This window comes from Lissotriton helveticus, chromosome 5_1 (genome assembly GCF_964261635.1).
Source record: "Lissotriton helveticus chromosome 5_1, aLisHel1.1, whole genome shotgun sequence".
Taxonomy (NCBI): domain Eukaryota; kingdom Metazoa; phylum Chordata; class Amphibia; order Caudata; family Salamandridae; genus Lissotriton; species Lissotriton helveticus.
Window position 1 is genome coordinate 493,748,829 of NC_136065.1, and position 24,983 is coordinate 493,773,811.

Sequence of the window (24,983 nt, forward strand, 5' to 3'; positions counted from 1 at the left end):
GGTACCCGAAGCGACATTAGCCCTAGTTTGGGGGGTCGAAAAAGTCAGGGAAGCTGTCTTTTTCGAGTGGAGTATTTTCCTGGGTAATGGTTGGTACAGCGGTGTACAGTTACAGTTTTATTGGTTGGGAAGGTCACTTCGGAGCATGCAGGAAGGGGAAAGAGCATAGGAAGTTTATGTAGATAGATAGGTGAAGAGAAGTTAGGAATTGCAAGTTTGGGGTTAGAACTGTTGCAGGGGGAACCTTTTTAGGGGAGGGGGTGTTGGGTAAAGTAGACTAACAATATTTAGTGAGGTTTCGTTTTGTACGACACAGGCCAAAGGAATTTGGATGCAAGGTGCACCTGTTTCCAATAAAACTGACTTTCTCACACCAATAAGTTAGTCTGTGGTCCGTGCTGCACCCCCTTTTGGCCCAAGACGACGATTAAGGATCTAGCTGCTGGGATGGGGGCGGGAACTGTTGGAGAATTTGCTAAATAAGTATTTACATCCTTAAATCTTCTGCTGTACCCTCAATTTCCCACAATTATGTCTAAATTCTTGAAGGAGGGAGTATTTGCACTTTAATTTTGATTCATGTTACCCCAAACAACGTGATAACATCGCAATTGGCCACTCATACTCCTCACCCATAACGATCACCGGTTTTAGGCCTACACATTATTATTAGCATTTGTTTATGAATTTTTAGAAAATTGATTTTACAAATTGAACTATCATTTTAATGTTTTTATTGTATATTAGTGGTCGCACTGCACCCTAGACCTTGTATTTAGTCACTTCGAAGCAACATAAGTACTTACAATTTTAAATGGGTTTTTAAATTATCCTTTAGTTATGAAATCATGATGATGGGTCGATTTTATGTGTATTTGCATACGTGCTTTATTATGTATTACATTACATTGGTTATTATTATTCAAGCAATAAAGATTTATTTATAACTAAAGTATGCCCTGGCTGGAGCATTACTCATATACATAAATATGAAGCGTTCTTAAAGTGGATGGTTTCTTAAATACCAATATCACTGAATGTCTTTTATGAACTATTTACAGGAACCATAAAAAGACACTGTTGAGCTAAGTCAGAAAAAACCTTTACCAGTATAAGAGGTAGTATGGGTGGGGGCTTTAACATATGACATGTCTTTGACAATCGTCACAAAATGTCCAACAACATATCAGTAAACATGCAAAAAGGGGAACGGTCCTCCATATTTCAATCAATTGTATATGAATATTCGCATTTTAGAAATTTTATGGCAAATTCACAAAGGTAAGTAAGCAGTGGCGGCTCGCAGAGGGAGTGCTGTGGGAAGTGGGGCATGGCGGGGGAGGGGCAGGGTGGGGGGTAGTGGTGTCGGACATACAAGGAAGGTAAGTAAATTAATTAATTCAACTATTTACCTTGCGCTCGCTGCATCGCCAACTCGGCGATGCAGCGAGCGCAAGGTAAATAGTTGTATTTATTTACTTACCTTACTCCTGCCCGTCAGATGTCCAAATCCACTACCCTCCTACTCTGCCCCTCCCTGCCACACCACCCTTCCCCTGCGAGCCACCACTGCACATAAGAGTGTATAAAACAGTACTACAGAAGTACCACTACACATAATCCAAATTGCCTTTATGAATAGGGCCCTTTGTTCACGCTCGCAGGTACACAAGTTATTGTGCATGGCAGGAACATACTCCCACAAATAATGGAGTCATCATAGGGTAAGCACATAAAATCAATTTTGTAAAAATGACCAGATGACAACATTTTACTTCATACCCGCAATACCTGATGGGGGATTCCCAGGGCATAACTTTTAGAGTTTTTTTTATTACGTAGGTGTTATTGTTATAGTCTATCTTACCTATGCTTCCAAACATCCAGCCACCTCCATGAAAGAACATGACTCCTTTCCGTCGACCAGAGGATGGTGATTTAGGTTGGTAAACTCTTACTGGGATCTCATCAAACTGCAAGTCTTTGATGAAGAGTTTGGAGTCCTGGCCCACATTTATTCGGAAGAGTTGTTCTCTTGCGTATCGAGTAAAGGCGACTTGGCTGCAAACACCTAGATTTTCAAAAATCTTAGCCTATTGATTTAAAAAAGAAAAGATACAATGTTAGAGAGAGAGACAGACAAATAGGCAGAGATAGTAAGGGACAGAGGGCCCGGATTAATATCTAGGAGCCGTTCTCTGCCAGCATGGTGACATAGTAAATTATTCAGTCGCCATCGCAGAGGTCCTAACTGCCAAACTTTTTGAAATGTTGGTCGTGCATTTAAAGCATTGACAGGAAAAGTTTTTAAAGCAGTTTCTGCCAAAGTATTGTAACTTTGTCATACGGCTCTATCAAATATCACAGAAACATACAGGAAACCTACCATTATGTTTTATTTTCAAAAAGAAAATCCCTACATGGGATTTTATTTTTGAAAATAAAAAACAATGCCCCACCTTTAACTCTTGAGTGGAGCATTTTTGCACTTTTCACTGCCCTTTACTACCAGGGTTTTCCTGTCAGTGAAAACTGATCTGCATGTCCGCCCATCTAAATTATGTGGGTGGACATACAGGTCAACCTTTGATGGCCCTCAGTCCCTCGGGCTGTCGTAGGGGTGTAACCACGGAGGAGCTGGTGCAGTCTTTGCTGTTGTTACACCAAGGGCCACCCACATGTAAATCGGGCGGGCCATTATGTTGGCGGAAAGGATACTCTGTCGCCATTGCGAAGGAGTACCCTTTTCAGCAACACATAAATTAGGCCCAGAGTGTCTCACCTGGCACATAATGTAAAGCTAGCTCATTTACTAATCTAACTCTGTTACAGTCTATTTTTTACTCTATATATCGATAAATATCTATTAGAATTTATGTAACATTATCAGTTCAACCAAGCAAAGGGGAAAAGCTATAATTAAAGCATTAGTGAATTGTGTGCATTGATCTAAAAAATATATATATATGTTACGTATGAGCATTGTCAGTTCTCCAGTCCCAAAAGTGGGTTTGCATCTTTGACATGTAATATCTATACAGTGCAATGCAATGGACCAATGTTTTAGGGGCTAATTTAACCTGTGATATGTTGGCTACTGTTCGCCAAAATTATTGAAGTTTGAGAATTAGGATAGTTTTAAACTTGGGTGGGTTGCAAGCAAGTCAATTAATGGGAAGGCTAATGGTACCCAGATAAGTCATTAATGAAAATGTGAACCTTTGCAGTGGGGCTAAGTTGCAAAAATGTATGCAGGGGTTGTCTGTGGAAATTATTGTATTTGTTAGAATGTCAAAGCATCAATGATGGTGTCCTATTGTCTTCAAAGTATCGGGGTCACTCTCACTATATTTCCCAAAGCTCAAAAGGAAACTATGACCTTTTTGGAAAAAAGGAAATCAGGCAGGTGCCTTTCACTCTTCCTACTGAATTATGCTCATATAGACAAGTTTGGGCACTAATATAAATAGCTCAGCAAGTATAACACAGATTAGGGCAGATGTTAGACATCACACATCCCTAATCAATTAGTTTAACGCCCTAACTGAAATATTTTCATTTCATAAAGCTGTATTCAGTTCAAATAAATGACCATAAAAGCACGAACAAAATACAGCATATTAAAAAGGTAAGAAAACTGTTATTACATATTTCATAACATCAAATCGCATCAGAAATAATTAATAACACTTTACTGTGGATATCTTGCGATCATATTTGAATTGTCAATAAAATTTGTTCTGAAAAAAAATAAATAATTAATAACATTAAAATAGACATAACTAACCAATTGCTCAATGTTTCAGTTAAAAAATCATACTTTTCCTAGCGTTGATGCACTGATTTAAGAACGTCGCAGTATAAAAACAGATGTCTGCCGACTCCAAGTCAAAAATTTAATTCATAGCATGTGTGACAGTACATACACCGTATTTAACAAATAAAGGTTTCAGAAATGCGATGCGAAAGTGTGTGTACAGTTTACATAACAACAGAAAGTGCACAGTGCTCTGGGTGGATACATTGTCACACCTACAAGGCCCAGTCGGAAGTTTCTTAATGTTAGGGTGGGCTACCAAATAATGGGCCATTCCGAATCGGAGCCTGGTTAGTACAAACTTGTGAGAGTTCCTAGTTACCATAGTCAAATACGAAGGACAACCTTCCACTGTAATATACCTATTATAAAAAATAACAGTGGACAGAGATCCGGCTGCAATTGCCCGCCCTCTCCCCATAAATGTCACGAAAGTATTTTTCATTTCAGATTTGGGAATCATAGATGCTGCACCGGGATTATCTAAAAGATTGAAATTGAATATGGTTGAATAACAGGCAACAACATATTTTAACCAGGGAATATTTTGGTATTTATCCAGGCGTAAACAGTCCTCAACAATAGATCTATTAAATTGCTTATCTTCCTCTAGCCATATAGACCGCCAAGTCATTAATGGCCTAAGGCATAATAGATCAGCTAAGTGATTGACTGCTAACTCTCAATGAATTAATTCATTCGAGACCGACACGGGCAAACAAAGGAGCTTTTTTAAAAATACATTTTCCTCCAGCTGCAGTTCTGAAACACAGCTGTGGCCCCATACTCCTGCCCCATACAGTGCTATAGTAGCACATCTAGCCTGGTAAATTTTAAGCATATCCCTTGATCGACAATCCCCTACCTTAGCAGCAAATCTGTAAATACCATGGGCATTTTTAGCCATTTTATTCCGGATATTAATAAATTCATTTTTCCATTTCCTATCATTAGAAAAAGTAATACCTAGGTAACAAAATTTTTCTACCTGTTGCAACTTCTCTCTGTCTATAAAAAAGGTATTTAAAACTCTAGCTTTAGCTCCACAGGTCATGGTGTATTTATTTTATTTATTTTTAACATTTATTAAGCGCGAACAATTGCCCGAAGGCATCTCGGCGCTGTACTGTTTTACCCTCCTATTTGATCTGTGCAGTTTTTTCAAAGGTTGAATAGCCAAGTTTTCAATTTCTTCCTAAAGGACAGTAGATTTGGGCTTGATCTTATTGTTTGTGGAAGCGTATTCCATAATCTTGGGGCGGCAACTAAAAAACGTCTGTCTCCCCAATTGACCAGTCTAGTCCGTGGCACTACCAGGTCATTCTGTCCTGCAGATCGTAACATTCGGGTGGGGATGTACGGGACAAGGTGGTCGCACAGGAATTGAGGCGCTTGATGATGTAGTGCCTTATAGACGATACACAACGTCTTAAATTTAATTTGGTTCCTAACAGGTAGCCAGTGGAGACTCCTCAAGGATTCGGATATAGGTTTAAATTTAGGGATGTTGAGGAGAAGTCTGGCTGCTGCATTTTGGATTGTTTGCAGTTTCTTAATTGTCTTAACTTGGGCATTTGCAAACAAGCCATTGCAATAATCCAGCGTTGATAGGACCATTGTGCTAACCAATGTCTTTCCCACATTGGTAGGAAGAAAAGGAATAATCTTCCTTACCAACCGAAGTTGGTAGAAGGCTTTGGAGGCCGTCTGATTGGCATGAGCCATAAAATTTAGGTTATCGTCAAAGATGACACCCAAGTTTCTTACTTTCGTAACTGGTTCAGGTACAGCTCCGAAAGATGATGGCCACCAAGTAGGGGACCAACTAGGACTGAGGTGGCCAAAGGTGACCACCTCAGTTTTGTCGGAATTTAATTTCAAGCAGTTTGCTGACATCCATTTCCCAATGGCCAGCATACCTGTCTTGAAATTTTCCGCCACTATGTCCCCATCATTTCTGACAGCCAGTATCAACTGCGTATCATCCGCATATGAGGTAAGGTTCATCCCTTGCGCTTTGATGGTGTTAGCGAGGTCCGACACATAGATATTAAATAGTGTCGGACTAAGGGATGAACCTTGAGGTACCCCACATGGTAGCGATAGTTCAGCAGATTCATACTGGCCCAGTATGACTGCCTGGGATCTCTCTGCTAGAAAAGACGCTATTAAGTCCTTTGCTAGGCCTTGCACGCCCATCATTTCGACACGGTTGACTAAGATCTTATGGTCAACCGTGTCGAAGGCAGCTGATAAATCTAAGAGCACCAGTAATGCAGTTCCACCTTGGTCTCTGATTAATCGGATGTCATCAGCTGCCTTAATGAGGGCTGTTTCTGTCCCATGAAACTTGCGGAAACCAAATTGTGTTTCATCGAGCAGATGGTGTTGCTCGATGAATCCCGCAAGTTGCATGTTCATAGCTTTCTCAATTACTTTGGCAATAAAAGGTAGGTTCGCTATAGGCCTATAATTTTTAAGTTCTGCTTTATCCAAGCCTGCTTTCTTCAAAAGTGGTTTGAGTACGGTTTTTTTCAATTGGTTAGGAAAGATTCCTGTGCGAAACATAAGATTGATCATGTGAGTAATAGCAGGGATTACAACATCTATTAATGACCGAAGAGTGTTTAAGGGACAAGGATCCAAAGCTGATCCGGATTTAATTGTTTTCACAATGTCCTGAATATTGTCATCTGTTACCTCAGCGAAACAAGAAAGAATATTACTTGGAGAAGGGATATTTGTTTTTCTGATCCCTTGATCTTCGCCTTGGTTAAATGCTGAAAATATATCATTTACTTTAGCGAAGAAAAATGCTGCTAATGAGTTGCAAAACTCTTGTGAGCAAGGAGGATTGAGATCTGGGGCACATCCCGTGAGATGTTTAGTTATTTCGAAAAGCTTCTTGTTCGAGTTTTTTGCGTTTTCGATTTGCTCTGTGTAAAACTTCTTTTTGGCCTCTATAATTAGATGTTTATATTGAGTTAAGAGTTCCTTGTACACTATCTTGTCCGCGTTATCATATTTTTTCCTCCAGATTCTTTCTTTGTTTCTGCATTGTTGTTTCCATTTTTTCAGCTCTTCGTTATACCAAGGGGCTGAGGGGGAACTTCTGTTTCTGGACATTCTTTTTTCAGGTACCAGTTTGTCAGCCGCCTGGCCTACCCATGTGTGATATTGTTCAATAACAGTATCTGGATCAGTTGCCCATTTAGGAGTGGAGTTCAATAACGCCTCCTTAAAGCAGGGGATACTGATATCTTTCCAGACCTTGAACAATTCTCGTAAGGGAGATGTGAAGGCGGTTGTAGTTTTGTTAATTTGAATGGATGCCAAGACCAGATAATGATCTGACCAAGTCATAGGCAAGACATCGGACACTGATATATTGTCCAAGTTGGTGAAAATACCATCTAAAGTATGGCCTGCATTATGAGTGGGTCCTTTCACCAGCTGAGATAGACCAAAGACCTCCATTTCAGATTGCAATGATATGGTGTCCTTGTCTTCGCCACGTTCCAAATGGAAATTAAAATCACCTAACAGAGTTAACGAATTGTCAGTGCCTGAAGTTTCTAGGATGGTAAGTATTTCTGTCAAAAAATCTGCCCGGGTTTCAGGTCTTCTATAGAGTAATATACCTTTAAAGTTGTATGAAGGGGAGAGATAAATGTCAAATTGAAGTGCTTCACATGTCTTTGAGGGTAAAGCTGTAGTGCGAATTTTAAAACAGTCACGGGCAATTATTGCAACCCCACCACCTCTTTTGCCAATTCTATCTTGTCTGTGGCATTTGTATCCCTGTGGGACGGCTATTACGAGGTCTGGGTCAGAGGCTTTATCCAGCCATGTCTCCGTCAGGAACATTATGTCTATGTTCCTATCGGCGAGTACATCGGCTACCTCTTGCCTGTGTTTGGGTAATGAACGCACGTTAATCAGAGCCAGCCTGAAGATTTGGTTTGTTTGTTTCACGTTTTCACTACCTGCTCTTTTATTTAGTAGGGGGGTAGACATTTGACAATGTTTACAGTGCAGTACGGTTTTAGATAGCAGGGACTCAGGGCTGTACCTTATGCAATGTTCCGAGATTTGTGGGCATAGATCGGTCAATGCTGAACGAGGGTATGAGATGAGGCTTGCGTGGGCATTTTGACCAGGGGGGGTGGCCCTAGGCCCGTGTCTGGCGCGGACGGGCGCAGACGGGCCCGCCTTTGGCGCGCCGCCGGCGCGCCCGCTGCGCGGACGGAATAACCCCATCATTTTATATCCTGCCGAGGAGGGTGGGAGGCGTCCTGCCACTGAACCGCCAACCCTTCCTCCCTCCAAGATGGCGCCCCTGTCCCGCGTCGTCAGCCCACAATCGGCCACGCCGGGATGGGGGGGTGAGTAAAACACGCCTCGGTGCTAGATTAATCCTGCACTCGAGCCAACTATAATTACACCAGCTTAAAATTGCAACAATTAAAATATTTACAATTCTTAAAAAGTCTGTGCAATATCAGTGCTAAGAGGTCTATGCAGTTCAGCGCGCTTTCAAAAGGGATAGTAAGTAGAACCCCCGGCTATTTTGCCTCAGGGGAGAGTAAACTAGTACAGCGAGCCTTACAAAAGCTGCTCCTTAAATATCCCGGAGGGCGGGAGGCGTCCTGCCACTGGACCGCCAACCCTTCCTCCCTCCAAGATGGCGCCCCTGTCCCGCGTCGTCAGCCCACAATCGGCCACGCCGGGATGGGGGGGTGAGTAAAACACGCCTCGGTGCTAGATTAATCCTGCACTCGAGCCAACTATAATTACACCAGCTTAAAATTGAAACAATTAAAATATTTACAATTCTTAAAAAGTCTGTGCAATATCAGTGCTAAGAGGTCTATGCAGTTCAGCGCGCTTTCAAAAGGGATAGTAAGTAGAACCCCCGGCTATTTTGCCTCAGGGGAGAGTAAACGAGTAAGTTTTCCCTTTATTAATTACCAATTTTCTATCTTTAATAAAAGAGGAAAAACTATCCATTAATCGCTGTAATCCCACCAGGGTCCTAGAAAGTAAAACAGCGTCATCGGCGTATAGTAACACCGGCACTGGTACACCATTGATCTGGGGGGCATCAGCATTAACTTTTTTAAAAATGCCATCAATTTCATTAATAAATAAAATAAATAGATGGGGAGCCAGGACACAGCCCTGTCTAATTCCTCTTCTAACACTAAATTTAGGGGTACATTCTCCTCTAGTTCCAAAGCGCACACTTGTTTTCAATTTCTCATATAACCTGGCAAGGAAAAAGATTATACCTTCGGGTGCGCCTAGCTTCAGCAGCGTCGGACATAGAAGTGCATGGTCTACCATATCGAAAGCACTACTCAGGTCTGCAAAGCAGAGGTACATAGAACCAGGTTTAGCTTCAGTGTACTTCCCGGTCAATAGGTCAAGATTAACACATTGATCAAGCGTACCCCGGCCTTTTCTAAAGCCAAACTGACTATCAGCCAGTATACCATTCTGCTCGGCCCAATCCTGTAATCTCGCAAGCATAACTCTACTCATCACCTTGACTGATGAGTCAAGGAGAGAGATCGGGCGGTAATTTTTTGCGTCTGACCTGCTACCCTTTTTAGGTCTCGCCCTGGAATTAGCATCCAAAGGATGCTTCCAGGGACGGAGACGTATAGTCAGCTGTCTGGAGGGAAGGACGGACCAGAGGGTGCACTAGCATTTCCTCTCCTGGATTCGTCTGCGCGAACGCGCACGTCGCGTCCGCGTCCCGCGCCGTACACATCGACTCGCTCACACACACACCCCCTATCCCACAGTCACACACACGCACTCCAAGACACATACACACACACACACGCACGCACGCACACACGCGCACACACACATACACAGGCCGCCCCCGCCCGCCCGTACATGCTTTCCCCCCCCCCCCCGCCCCTCCGCCGCCCGCCCGCAGCAGCAGCTCAGCAACGCACTCACCGGCTCTCCTCAGCTGCAGGGCCCGGCAGCAGGACTCGTCTTCCCTCATTAGGCACCGGGGCGCAGGGTAGGCTCCTGCCTGCTCCGGTGGTCCCAACACGGCTTCAATCGCGGCTCTTCCGTGGGAGGCGGGGTAGGCTCCCGCCCTCCTACTTCCTGTTTCCGGGTGTCGCGCCGGCCTGCCTGACTTCCTGGTCGCAGGCCGGCAGAGTAACGGGGATGTTTTGCGGTATGTAGTTATTTATTTAATTATGCTTTTTTATATAGCGCGGACTTTACCCGAAGGCGGTAATGCTTGCCTTAGCGTAATGGTGTTCCTTCTTAATTTATTGGTGGTGTCCCTGTTAGAATTATTCCCACTTTTAGTCTAGCAATGCTTGGCATGGGTATTCTAACTTCAGTCCGGGTTCAGTGTTCAGTACACTTTGGTTCATCTCCCTATTATGAGAACAGATTTAAGGCATATGAAGTTTGGCTTTTAAAAGAACACTGCTAAAGTGAACTGATGGCATTTAATACAGTGGCTTAACAGTGGGCCAGAGACAAGATGTAAAGGTTGTAAAAAACTTATGAAATGTAATATAGTTTCTTTCTAATACTTACTCGTTGCATGTTCGAAGTAGGCTATCAGCGCTTTACTCCCCAAGGCCTCATTAAGAACAGAGAGATCACTTCCAGGGACATATTTCTTTAGGTTTCCCAAGTCCTCCAGGTAATAACTTTATTTTCTGTATTTGACCAGCACAATCTACAATGGCTACTGCCAGGCTTTCTAAAGGGATTTGTAGTCCAGGGTTTTGATATATTTAATCCTGTGTTATTGAAAACCTTCATTTGCCTAGCAAGCCCTATCCCAGGCTTCACCATTCCCAATTCAGTTAATCTCTGGGCCTCAGGTACGTATCTGTAGCACATCACCCCTGCAGAGTTGACTGACAAAACAGCAAGTAGACAATGGCATGTCTGAAGAAAGGGAAAATGGATTTAGCAAAATCATGTAGGCAAGTGTGACTCTTTATTTGTTTTGTTTGTCAACTCATTTTTATTTATTCATGTTCCTGAAAGAATTGCCACGGTAATTTAATTAAACAATGCATCTTCCCAGGCATCAATTTTCTATATAATAATGTACCGAAAATATTACTTCAAATAATGAAAATTGCATCAACAATAATATAGATGAAACACAAAAAGAGGACAACCATAATGATAATTCCTATTTGTAAAGCACGAACATCTCACCCCTTAAATTTTCCAGAGCTGGGGGCCGTCGGGGAGATTAAGTGAACTATTGCCCAGAGTCACAGGATGCTTAGTTGCTGCCAGCAATCGACTTGTGAGCCCCCGTGCTCCGGAGTCAGCCGCTCCACCTGCTGTGCCACACCTCTCCATGAAATACACCACAGGGGGAACGAGAGAATCAAAAAACAAATAGTCTTGTATTAAAATGTAAATAGCAATGATGATGTAATTTCACCTAGTTAGAGTCAAATATCTTCAAGGAGGATATTTTATTTAAACTTTTTGAACCTTGTAAGGTGAATATGTTGATGAGGGTACCAGAATGTTTCATATCTTTGAAATTAATCTGCATATATTACATAATGTATTCAACTTTCTCCCTGGATGGATTGCATTCCTTTTTAGGTCTCGCCCTGGAATTAGCATCCAAAGGATGCTTCCAGGGACGGAGACGTATAGTCAGCTGTCTGGAGGGAAGGACGGACCAGAGGGTGCACTAGCATTTCCTCTCCTGGATTCGTCTGCGCGAACGCGCACGTCGCGTCCGCGTCCCGCGCCGTACACATCGACTCGCTCACACACACACCCCCTATCCCACAGTCACACACACGCACTCCAAGACACATACACACACACACACACACGCACGCACGCACACACGCGCACACACACATACACAGGCCGCCCCGCCCGCCCGTACATGCTTTCCCCGCCCCTCCGCCCCTCCGCCGCCCGCCCGCCCGCAGCAGCAGCTCAGCAACGCACTCACCGGCTCTCCTCAGCTGCAGGGCCCGGCAGCAGGACTCGTCTTCCCTCATTAGGCACCGGGGCGCAGGGTAGGCTCCTGCCTGCTCCGGTGGTCCCAACACGGCTCCAATCGCGGCTCTTCCGTGGGAGGCGGGGTAGGCTCCCGCCCTCCTACTTCCTGTTTCCGGGTGTCGCGCCGGCCTGCCTGACTTCCTGGTCGCAGGCCGGCAGAGTAACGAGGATGTTTTGCGGTATGTATTTATTTATTTAATTATGCATTTTTATATAGCGCAGACTTTACCCGAAGGCGGTATTTATTTATTTATGTATTTATGCATTTTTATATAGCGCGGACTTTACCCGAAGGCGGTATTTATTTATTCATGTATTTATGCATTTTTATATAGCGCGGACTTTACCCGAAGGCGGTAATGCTTGCCTTAGCGTAATGGAGTTCCTTCTTAATTTATTGGTGGTGTCCCTGTTAGAATTATTCCCACTTTTAGTCTAGCAATGCTTGGCATGGGTATTCTAACTTCAGTCCGGGCTGCATCATTATATGTCAATATGCAACATATTTTATATGTCCCTTTTTATAAAAACAAAACGTAACTACTGCAAAAAAAAATAGCCAATGCCATTTACAATACTAAAAGCTCAAACTTTGCCTAATGCGAGACCTATTGCATTGCAAATGCTTGTTATAAATAGGTACTATAATCGATTCCCCCCAGGTTACGGGGGCTCAGTGCACACAGCTGCATTGAAAACAATTGTAAGGAGAGGTCCCCATACCTCTGGTACTGCCTTGTAGACATCAATAGGTACCCCATCAGGGCCCTGAGCTTCCCCTCCTTTACTATTACGTATACCGCTTTCAACCTCCTGCACAGAAATATCAAGCGGTAAAACAGCTCATTGATTTGGACAAGTCTCTAAAACTCTGTTGGTATCAAAAATATAAGAGAAATGGGCAATCCACCCTTCACTCGATACATTTGATGTTAGCGCAGGTGTATTTTCATCTCTTAGGAAGGGGGAATTAACAGTGGCCCAAAATAGGGTGCAGTTTGAAAGTTCTGCAGCTTGGTTGAGGGAATCCCAAGCCAGTTGCTGCAGTTCGCACTTTCTCTGTTTGAGCACACGTTTATACTCCATCCTCAAATTAATTATTAGGTTTTTGTCCCTGGGCTTAACTGCTAATGCCTGCTTAAGTTTAGTTAATGCGGCAGTGCAGTGGTGGTTGAACCAGCCAGGTCCACTCCTACATTGCCTACTGTTACGTCCCGTAAATTTGGCATCAACCGCTTTGTTAATTACATTGAAAAGTGATAAAACTTTTTCAAAATCAGATTTATGTTCTAAAATAAAAAACAATGTCCAGCAGGCTCTCCTTAATTATAGAGGTGGATAATTCATTAGCCTTATCTCCTTCCCATCTTAACCTTACACCATTGCTCCTATGAGGTTCCACATTTGTAATTATATTACCTACATCAGTCGAGCAACCTACCCAAAGACTAGTATTCAAAATACTTCGATTGTGATCACTCAATGTAGTAACTTCAATTTGTGGGGGGGCACAGTAAGGAATAATGTTCGACGAAATAATCACATGGTCGATGATAGAGGTGGCGTGCCAATTTTTAAAGGTAGGGATGGGCAATCCATCAGCGTCTTTACCGCACTCCACTATTTCCAAATCATAACAACCCATGAGTTTATGCAATGCTTCGCCATACCCACTGTGACCAAAATGCAAAATATCCCACCCCACGTTATTGGTAACCCCACAGACCTTCTGTGCTGACATTTCGCACAATGCAATATTAAAATCCCCCACCCATATAAAATCAAATACAACATTCACCTCCTGGCACAAATTATCGATAGCAGCGGCCAAATCTACTACTAGTTTAGCCCTACTACCATCGAAAATATTGTTGTAATAATTCATCAATAAAATATTGCGCTATTTGCCCTCTATTAGCCAGTGGATCTGTACAAGATCACTTACTGGTATATACCTATTAACCACAATAGGACGTGAGATGGTTACAAGTGTAAGGAGACCCCCTTTAGGTCTACCTGGGCCCCCACCCATCGCTAATAAATTATAGGAAACAAATCCATCATAATTGACTTCACTCAAACTCCACGTTTCCTGAAAACATAATATATCATGGGCATTAATAAATTTTGTCCAACCTGGGTCCCTCTCCTTTGATTTCAACCCTGCCACATTCCAGCAGGCAATTGTTGCGCCTTTATCCCTAGCGCTATCACTATCGTACACCATTCTCATTCTGGTTCGATTTGCTTAGGTCCCCACATTCAGCCCCTGATCAATATCTATACTGATACCAGAATCGGTGGCCACGATAATACCCTCATCAACAGCCACAGGAAGACTGATAGGCTCCTGGGATCGGGGCCTTCCTATCGAGTCGGGTCAATCGTTGGCATCCATAGAATTTAAAATCTGGTATCGGTTTTGCATCACAAGATCAGGGTGTGACCTCTGGATAACCGGCCAGGGTTTACCTCTTCTACCATCACGTGGGGGAATACTAGGAGGGCTATAGAAAAACCCAAGTGAGCGGGCACACACATTTCCATCAGTAATCGGTAGGGATGCAGCTCTCAAAAGTACAGTAGCTGCATGTTGTGGGTGCTTAAAGTTTATTATGACACAATCACCCCTGAAACATTTCCTGGAACTCCCAATCCAATTCACCCTTCTGGTAGTCAAAACCTGGTCTGAGAATGCAGTGGGGAAACCACAGTATCTGGTCAACCAGGACACCGTTTTATTTTTTAAGATGTCATGTGTTTCCTGGTATTTGCCATTCTCAGCTGGGGGGACATTTGTTAAAACTACCACATACGGGGCACAATCAGGCGGGAGATTAGTAGCGCGCCTATGTCTTACCTCAGTCCAGTCTTCATAGCTGTCGGCCCTTGTTGCGGCCTGGCTATCATTACAGACTGGAGGCACGGGGGTTGGTAGATTACATATATCATTATCATTGGCGCCTACATGTCTCCGAGGTGTGACATCCTGGTTATCTCGATCACTTAATGGTAATGTAATTTGACTACCCGCTACTTCTACAGATTTTTTAAGTAGTCCACCTAACCTATTGACTTCAGCAGTTAGCTGGTCAATTTCAGTCATGAGGGGTTTGACAATGCCCTTAATCTTAGTGTCAATAATACCCACTAAATTCTTAATTAATTCAGCATCCAGTATAACAGCGTCTTCTTTAACCATACTGTTATCGTCCTTATCTAAAGTATTAGGGGGGGTGGCAGCTCTTTTCCTTACAGGGCGGGATCCTCCCCGCTTGGTCTGAGCTTTTCGACATGCCCTTACCACTCTAGGGACTGGGGTACGTGGATGCTGTACTGTGGTATTAGTAGAGTCATCCAAATCGACTAGGTTAGAAATGTCCTGCCCAGATGTATCTTTAACAGAGGCATTAAGATTGTTAGTGCTACTACTTTCATCCAATGCTGATGAAACCGGCACTATTTCCGTTATGGATAGCGGGGGGGGGGGGCTGGCTAAACCCAGCGACTGGCGCATCTCATTATTAATCTTGCTGACAACCTTCACTAAATAGTTATTTAGGGTATGCGGCACCTGAGTAACCTTTAGTTTAGACATAGTTCACAATTAAAAGAACCGAAAAATAGCTTATAGAAATTAGCACGAGAAAAAAACCGATTGTAACACAATAAACAAACCACCAAGTGATATACTCACTCATTAGACCATAACAATAATACAAACCCACAGCATGTAATGCCGGCTAACGACAAACAGGGTTTCTGGCCCAGCCCAGTCTCCTTCTGTCTCCGACTGTCACGGACTGCCCGCCCTTTGTCCGGGCTTCGTCCGGCGCGTCCCGCAAGCGTCCCGCTAAGCGGAAGCTGATATTGATTTATAGGGCATGAGCTCGAGGTTGGGTGGGCGGGCCGCAGCACAGCACAGCATAGCTCCTGGGCGCTGGAGTCCCTGTGCGGCGTGCGGCGTTGATGGCTTTCTTCCTCAGAGGGTTTTAACAGCACAGCTCCCGTGGATGCTACCCCTCCTAGGGCAGCAACAACTCCGGCGTCAGATGCCCTGAGACGCGATGCGGGACCTGAAATATAACTAGTTGTCCTATAGCATAGTTCAATTAACCTGCTTGTAATAATATGTCAAATCACGCACTTTAATATGAACTCATGCTTGAAGTGGGACCTCTGTAGTTCAGCATCCCTCTGACAACCAGTCTTTATGTCAAACCCCACCCCAAACACAGGTATCTTCCATACTTTTCTCATGCACAGTGGCCTATGGAGTGAGCAGAGGTTGGCTAACACTCGGCTCCTGTTTTGTTATATAGGGCAGTGAACAATAATTCTTGCAGAAGACATAGGAAGTGAACAGATTACGACTACTTCTATCCCTTCTTTCTACAAGGCAGAACTTGTAAGGTTGCACACACAAAAAGAGGGCCTAGAGGAGATTTAAGGACCTGCGTGGGCACACTTTCCATTAAACAACATCTACACACAAAGAGCCCACGGGTCCAAACTAAATAGCGGAATAGAAAGTCGATTTAAGAGAACCAAGCTTTACGTCTGGGGTATCCCTTATCAGGACCGGTCCCCTCACACACCATTTGTGTGTATAGCTTGTAAGGTTCTCTTTCCTCGTAGCATTTCAGCTGCTTTGTTTATTAAAAGAGATTCAAAGAATGGAAAACGTCCCTTATCTGCTCTCCTAGAGCCTCATAAAACATGACGATCAAGGAGACATTGCATAAGCTGCACAATTTGAATGCCTGCTCGCTGTAGGCCCTATATGTCGATCACCCACCCTAATGGATACAATGCACAACAAGCATTGAAAATGCAATAGGTCTCGCAATAGAAGAGTTTGACCTTTTGGTTTTGCAAATGGATGAGTGGCGTTGCGTGGATGAGTGGCGTTGCGTGGATGAGTGGCGTTGCGTGGATGAGTGGCGTTGCGTGGATGAGTGGCGTTGCGTGGATGAGTGGCGTTGCGTGGATGAGTGGCGATGAGTGGCGTTGCGTGTGTGGGTGGCGTTGCGTGTGTGGGTGGCGTTGCGTGTGTGGGTGGCGTTGCGTGTGTGGGTGGCGTTGCGTCGATGAGTGGCGTTGCGTCGATGAGTGGCGTTGCGTCGATGAGTGGCGTTGCGTCGATGAGTGGCGTTGCGTCGATGAGTGGCGTTGCGTCGATGAGTGGCGTTGCGTGGATGAGTGGGGTTGCGTGGATGAGTTGCGTCTGTGAGTGGCGTTGCGTGTGTGAGTGGCGTTGCGTGTGTGAGTGGCGTTGCGTGTGTGAGTGGCGTTGCGTGTGTGAGTGGCGTTGCGTGTGTGAGTGGCGTTGCGTGTGTGAGTGGCGTTGCGTGTGTGAGTGGCATTGCGTGGGTGAGTGGCATTGCGTGGGTGAGTGGCATTGCGTGGGTGAGTGGCGTTGCGTGGGTGAGTGGCGTTGCGTGGGTAAGTGGCGTTGCATGGGTGAGTGGCGTTGCGTGGGTGAGTGGCGTTGCGTGGGTGAGTGGCGTTGCGTGGGTGAGTGGCGTTGCGTGGGTGAGTGGCGTCGCGTGGGTGAGTGGCGTTGCGTGTGTGAGTGGCGTTGCGTGTGTGAGTGGCGTTGCGTCGATGAGTGGCGTTGCGTCGATGAGTTGCGTGTGTGAGTGGCGTTGCGTGTGTGAGTGGCGTTGCGTCGATGAGTGGCGTTGCGTCGATGAGTTGCGTGTGTGAGTGGCGTTGCGTGTGTGAGTGGCGTTGCGTCGATGAGTGGCGTTGCGTCGATGAGTTGCATGTGTGAGTGGCGTTGCGTGTGTGAGTGGCGTTGCGTGTGTGAGTGGCGTTGCGTGGGTGAGTGGCGTTGCGTGGGTGAGTGGCGTTGCGTGGGTGAGTGGCGTTGCGTGGGTGAGTGGCGTTGCGTGGGTGAGTGGCGTTGCGTGGGTGTGTGGCGTTGCGTGGGTGAGTGGCGTTGCGTGGGTGAGTGGCGTTGCGTGTGTGAGTGGCGTTGCGTGTGTGAGTGGCGTTGCGTGTTTGAGTGGCGTTGCGTGTGTGAGTGGTGTTGCGTGGGTGAGTGGCGTTGCGTGTGTGAGTGGCGTTGCGTCGATGAGTGGGGTTGCGTGGATGAGTGGGGTTGCGTGGATGAGTTGCGTGTGTGAGTGGCGTTGCGTGTGAAATCAGCAGTGAAAAACGTGTTTATTTGTGAGCAGCTTAAAAGAAGTAAACTTAAAACTTGTCAAACACCATACATCATAAATTAGGCAAAATAGCTATAACAAGCTGAACTTCTTGAATCCATTATCGTTGCTCGAGTGATGCGCCCAAGATCACACAGAGGCTAGGAGAAAGGGTCGGGTTTGTGGTTAGGATGGACTAAGACTGCTGGAGAAGGGCACAGTGGGGAAGGATGATGTGAACTTCCAAAGCTTTTCCTAGACCTTTCCGAATGTTGTGAAAAGTAAATTTATTCGAAGCTTTAGAAAAGGAGCTGAGCTCGAGAAGCGCCTAGAAGCACCCAAAGTTACTGAGGAAGCCAAGGCGCTGAGGAGGGTTGGAGGGAAGGAGAGAGGCCGAGCTCGAGAAGCGCCTAGAAGGACATTAAGTCACTGAGGAAGCCAAGGCGCTGTGAAGGGAAGGAGAGAGGCTGAGCTCGAGAAGCGCCTAGAAGACGTAAAGTTACTAAGGAAACCAAGGAACTGTGGAGGGGTGCTGGAGCGAAAGGAGAGAGGTTGAGCTCGAGAAGCGCCTAGGAGGACATTAAGTCACTGAGGAAGCCAAAGCGCTGTGAAGGGAAGGAGAGAGGCTGAGCTTGAGAAGCGCTTAGAAGGACGTAAAGTCACTGAGGAAACCAAGGCGCTGCGGAGGAGTGGAAGAAAAGGGGAGAACCTGAACTCGAGAGAAGCGCCTAGTATTAGAGGAATGGAACACAGTGAGAGAGAATGGATGAGAGTAAAAAACAAGAAAGGAAACAAGACGGAGGGCATTGCTGTGGGGAGGGGGGGGAGGAGAAATGCACACGGCGGGCAGGGGAGGGGGCGGAGCGGGGAGAGCAGCATGAGGGTGTGAAGCAGCCGGGGCCTTTGAAGTGAAGCTAAGCTTCACTTCAAAGGTGTGGGAGGAGTGCGGCTGAGGGAACAGACGGCGATTTGATGATGTGCACGCGCATTTTAGGTCAATGCGCTTGCGCATTGACCTAAAAGCCACGGGCACAGCACCAAATCGCCACAGTTAGGTAAACTTTGTTTAAAGCCCTATAGTCTCGCTTCTCTCAATGCGCATGCGCATTGATAGGTCACGAGACATAAAAAGGTGACCAAGTTAACATACAACTATTATTATATGCAATATTGAAAAACATTAAAACACCACGGCAGACCTGATGATTTTTGGCCAATACCGCTCATGGAGCACTTATTGTTGCAGTAGTAATATATGCATATGGAGGCGTTTAGTGGACAGTGTTCAGTCTCATGCACCACAAGCAATAATACTGGTGCACTGAACTTGATAAGGACTGGACTGATGCTCGACATTTTCTTGTTTGGTTAAATTAAAAATGTGTCGTTTCTCTTTACTATATTGCTTTCAACCTAAGTGGTCTGACGCCACATGAAAAAATCTATAAAAATGTATTTCAAAAATATTTCTTGGTGCGTCACATTCTCTTGGTGGGAGTGAAACACCTTAAATTGCGTATAACTGTTCAAGGGTAGAGTAATGCAGGGCAAATGGGTCCTAGACCTGCTTTAAAGTGTCACATGAGCCCCATAACGTTTATTGAGGCGAACTTTTAAATAGAGGAAACTACAAATACTGTTAGTAGTAAAACGTTCAGAAATATTTGACCATAATTTGATGACAAAGTTTGACAAGAACAACTGTGCTGTAGGAAGTGATTTTTCCAGCCTGATGTGATTCTTGCACTTTTTGGGAGGCCAATTGGAACGGTGAAAACATTTTTATTAGTAATGCTCTTTAATAATGTATAGCACATGTGTATCTCAACTTCACTTTTTTAGGTTTTAGTGTGCAATAATGTCAGCTTGGAAGCTAGAATGTAAATAAATTTAACATGGTATAATGTTGGCTCTTAGCTTGCTGCAAGTACCTATATACAGCTTTATTTCTTTTCTCAGTTTTTACCAACAGGGTTTTTTTGTATACTTGTTTTGCTATATCCTTGAGTATTTGCATTCTTTGACTTTTTACCGCCTTAGCTTATATCTTTATTAATTTTACTTCATGGTCTTCACATCCTTGGGTTTTCACATTCCAAGGTTTCGCATAGTTTTAGATCTTTAGTATTTTTCTGATACTTTCCTAATTTTACATCATTGCTTTATGTTTTGTTGTGTTTTTTACATCCTTTGCTTTATATGTCCTTGATTTTCTACAGCCTTGGTCTTTTTGTTATATATTCGTAATTTGCAATAGAAGCTTAATGATAGGTAAAATCACACACCAGGATTTTACACCCTTGTTTTGTGTTGTAACAGCTACATATATGATAAGGAGAAACAACTTGCCTCCTGTCTTCTAATAGTTTTTGATCACACATTGCTGTAGTGTCCAGAGGCACAAAGGACACGGACTCTGGTTTCGGGATTTCTCAGCTCACTTTATTTTCTCCTTCTTCTTTCCAATCTATTCCCTTACTACCCTTTTGAGGGCATGGCTCCTCCCTTTTCCTTCTCCTCCCTCATCCCACCTCCTCAGCCGAGGAGGTCCTGGTGCCTAACATTTAAAGTGATATTACATCTCCCCCTTTCTTAACAAAAAGAGTTGATTCCCTCTTCTTGCATATGTAACTGAAAAACAAAATGTCACATAGTTACAGTTCTTCAATCAGATGACTCGGTCTCTTAATGATTCGGCGGGGACGGACATGGACATCTAGACAGTCAGGTTCTCTTCCATCATGAATCACTCAAGTGCTGGTCACTGCTTTCAGGTTCACACAGTCTAGTTACACCATTGACAGGTCCAGTAAGTAATTCTTTAACTTTGGGACTGCACTTCTGAAAGTGCGCCACATTCCTGGTAATTCTCTTCTCATCCGATTCAGCGGAGATCATGGTTCCCTTTTGTTTGGTGACTACCAGTGGAGTTTCATGATAACGACAATCAGCTGTTCTTGTTTCACTAGTACCAAGTCACCTTCTTGAATCGAGGATGGTGCAGCTCTTCGACGGCGATACGCATATGTTTTTATTGCCTCCTTCTTGGGTCGGTCAATGCCAGCTATGTCATCAGGGTCAGAGTCTTGAGATACTGCTCCCTCATTCCAGTCAATCATGGGTATTCTGGTGCGCACCGGCCGGCCCAGCATTAGGGTCGCGGGGCACTTACCGGTAGTGGAATGAGGCGTGTTTCTATAAGCTCGCAGGACTTCATTCAGAACCATTTGAGTGTCTTTCCGAGACAATTCAGCCTGCTGAATGGCTTTCTTTAATGTAGACATAAATCGCTCAACCATTCCTTTCACATGTTTGAAAGCGGCAAGTTCATGGCGGTCAACTAAGCTGTTTGGAGTGTTGACATCTAGGTGTCTCCAATCATTATTTTGTATTCGGCATTTCGCATCTTGCAGAGTGACATCTTCAAAAGTGGCATCCAAAATGGCTTCTAGTGGGACTGCTGGTGGTCGGGCCTGATCTACCACAAAGCATATGTATTGCTCGGCCACAGACGTTCTGCACTTGGTTGTCTCTTTGGGTGTGCCTCGACATGTAGTCAGTAGGGTTTTCTGCTTTTCCAGGCGTGTGCACAATTGTATAAGTGTATTCTTGGAGTCGAAGGCCCCAGCGTTCTATTCTCGGTGGCATCTTAGCTCGAGGGTTGCCAAAGATAGTGATGAGTGCCTGATGATCGGTGATCAGGGTGAAATGTTTTCCATATATGAAGATGTGAAAGTGCTCACAGGCCCAAACAACAGCCAAGCTTTCCTTTTTGGGCTGCGAATAAGCTTTCGCTGTCTCAGTCAGGCTCCTGCTGGCATAGGCAATTATGTATCGTTGTTCACTTTCAGTGTCATATTGAGCTAGAATGGCTCCCAGCACCACAGGACTGGCGTCAACGGTAATCTCTGTCTTCTTCTTTGGATCAAAATATGCCATGTTGTCGGCTGACTCCACAGCCGCTTTGATTTCATTGAAGGCTTGTTCACATCCCGCTGACCACTGAAACGGGTGACCTTGTTTTGGGAGTTGTCTCAGGGGATAGCTGATGGTTGCATAATCCTGGATATACCAGGCACAGTAACTGGCCATCCCTAAAAAGGGGCGAACATCTCCTGCATCACGAGGGCTGGGGGTATCATTCAGAGCAGCCACTTTGTCTGGATCTGGTCTCATTCCCTCCTTGGAGAAGATATGTCCAAAGAACTTCAACATGGACTTATGAAACTCACACTTTGCTTTATTTAACGTGAGGTTGGCTTCCATCAGGGCGTGACAGACTCGTTCTAAGACTATGTCGTGTTCTTGCGTCGTGGACCCGTAAACCAGGATGTCATCACTGTAGTTTAGGGCATTTGTAATGTGGTGAATCGTTTTCTAATGGCTTCTTGAAAAATTTCCGCAGCCGAAGACACTCTAAAGCTGAGTCTCTTATACCTGAAGAGACCAATGTGGGTTGAAAAAGTTGTAATGTAACGCGATTGCTCATGTAACTCCAGTTGGGGGTAACCTTTATTGAGATCCAGTTTGGAGAATATCTTTGCCCCATTGAGTGAAGCAATCATGTCACTGATGTGTGACGCTGGGTGTCTTTCCCTTTCAATGGCGGTGTTGGGCGCCCTCATGTCATCACACAGACGGACTTTGTCAGGTTCACCTTTCTACGGCACAACAACTACCGGAGAGACCTAGGGCGTAGGTCCATCTGTCCTTTCAATGATATCAGCTTTGAGCAGATCCTGTAACTCCTGTTCGACTGCTTGTTGGAGATGAAAGGGAATCCGTTGATGATGTTGAGCTACTGGAGTTATTTGTTCGTTAATATGTAGTCGAATTTGACAGTGAGCCATCTTTCTGAGGCCAGCAAATAACTTTGGACATTTTTGAATTACATCCAGTTCATCATCAACCTTGTACAAAATGTCCACTAGTCTCAGACGCTCATCAGTCAGAAGACTCAGAAGGCAGTCAGCCTCTGGTCCTTTAATGACATGGATGTAGGCAGGAATCGTGCGATCTTGGTATGTGAGGTGCGTTGAGAATTTTCACAAACAGGGGAGTGGCTTTTTGGACATCCAGGTGTAAACTCTCACATGAGCAGGGCTTAGTTGCGGTGGTGACTTCATCCTCTGATATTCTGCCACTGTTATATAATTAAGGGAGGCTCCGCTGTCCATCACGAACTTGGTCCAGTGCGTGCCAATCTGGATGCTGAGCCGAGGATACTTCTTCAGTCGGTCGGGGTCAGCGACCATGCATACGTATTCATCACTGTCCTGCGAGATGGGGGACAGTGACCTCGATTCTTGAGAAGATGTGCGTCGGGATCGGTAACTTCGGCGAAACTGGCTGCTGGAGCGGGACAATCCCGTTGACGAGTTTCTGTGATCACGTACTGCTTTGGCGTGATGAAGCGTGCTCGATGGTCGAGCTGACCTCTCCTGATCTCTCGGTTTGTCTTTCCTATATGTTCCACATACGTTCTCGGGAGTGGTTCTCCCCCCCCCACACTTCCTGCATTTCTGACCCATCGCGGGGCACCCGTCCGTGTAGGGAAAGTCATAGCCACACCGATAACATTTGAGATGACGCTCCCGCCATCTGTTATTTCGACTGGAGCTGCAACGTCGTTGGTTCACGGGCTGCTGTTGCATGTTGGATCATGATGACCTTGGCTTCATCGGAGAATATCTGCGCGTGTTGCGAGATTGAAGCCTGAAAGCTTGTTCACGCTTTTCACTTATCGCTGCTTCCATCTTTTTGGCATGTTCTTCAGTCTGATCATGCACCCGTGTCATTTCCTCAATTTCGTCTAATGAGTAGCTTTTCTTTAACAGTTTCCTCCAAAGTGATTCGGACTGACAGCCTTCAATAACCCTCAGCCGAAGGGCATCTTCAGTCGAGAAAGAGTCAAACTCGCAATAGCGAGCCAGGCGTCTAAGACATGTGATGAAAGCGCACAGGGACTCTTCCTTTTCATGAGCCGCCAGGTTAAACGTATATCTCTCATAATCAATGTTCTTTTTGTGCAGAAATTTCCGGTTCAGTGCACCACACACATCAGCGTAGGATGCCACATCAGCTGCAGGCAGTTCCTTTATGATTTGTCCAACGTCTTTTCTTATTAAATTACGTAGTGCTATTAACTGTTGACTGGCCTCTGTTACGTGCGAGCCCTTCATGAAGTCCTCAAAATCTTCAAGCCACTCCTGCCATCGAAGACCCATGCCTCCTCCTGTTTCAAGGACCAAAGGTTCAGGAGGTCGCAGAAATGACACTCCAAGTACTCCCATATGTCCGACATTGGCTTGCGCCGGACCTGCTTGAGGAGGTGGTGTAGTAGACATGGTGAGGAGGTGCTCTTCCCTCACTTCTGACCATCGACTGAGACGACAGCCCCTTCAGTTGAATGGGACGAAGCACACTCCAACATATTTGCCAATGCTTGATGATTTTCAAACTTTTCCGTAGAATTTACTAATGCTCAATAAATTTTAAGCTTTACCGGTTGCATTTACCAATGCTTGATGATTTTCAGACTGTTCCGTTGAATTAGCCAATGTTTGATGAAGTTCAGAGTTCTCAGTAACATTTACCAATGCTTGATGTCTTTTAGGTTTGGGGGGGGGGGGGGGGGGGGGGGTTGAATTTACCAGTGCTTGATGCTTTGTTAGGCACTTCGCCTGACTTCAAAATGGCCGCCGGAACTCCCTCGCAGATGATTGGTGCAGGCGCCTGATTTCAAGATGGCCGCCACGAACTCTCACGCCCCACGAGATTTGGCCTTTCACACACCGGCAACAGCTCCTCCAACAACCGGACCTCTTCAGCAGCCGGAGAACGAAGGGAGACACTACTCACAGGTACTGGGGCTCAGCAGCACGCGACTGGGGTAGGCTCCCAGATCGTTCTTTGTACACAGCAAATGCGGGACCTCCACGCTGCTCTGATGTCGGGACGGGCTCACAGTAGCCCACCCGTGA

General features: G+C 45.1%; 1 protein-coding gene across 1 annotated transcript in view; it reads right to left on the reverse strand.

Moving 5' to 3' along the window:
- The window catches only part of LOC144754692 (arylacetamide deacetylase-like 4), a 188,630-nt gene that overhangs the window by 98,134 nt on the left and 65,513 nt on the right, over positions 1–24,983 (reverse strand). Inside the window, exon 2 of the mRNA XM_078642815.1 lies at positions 1,868–2,093. Coding sequence (XP_078498941.1) covers positions 1,868–2,093 — 226 coding nt within the window. The remainder of the gene's footprint in view (positions 1–1,867; positions 2,094–24,983) is intronic.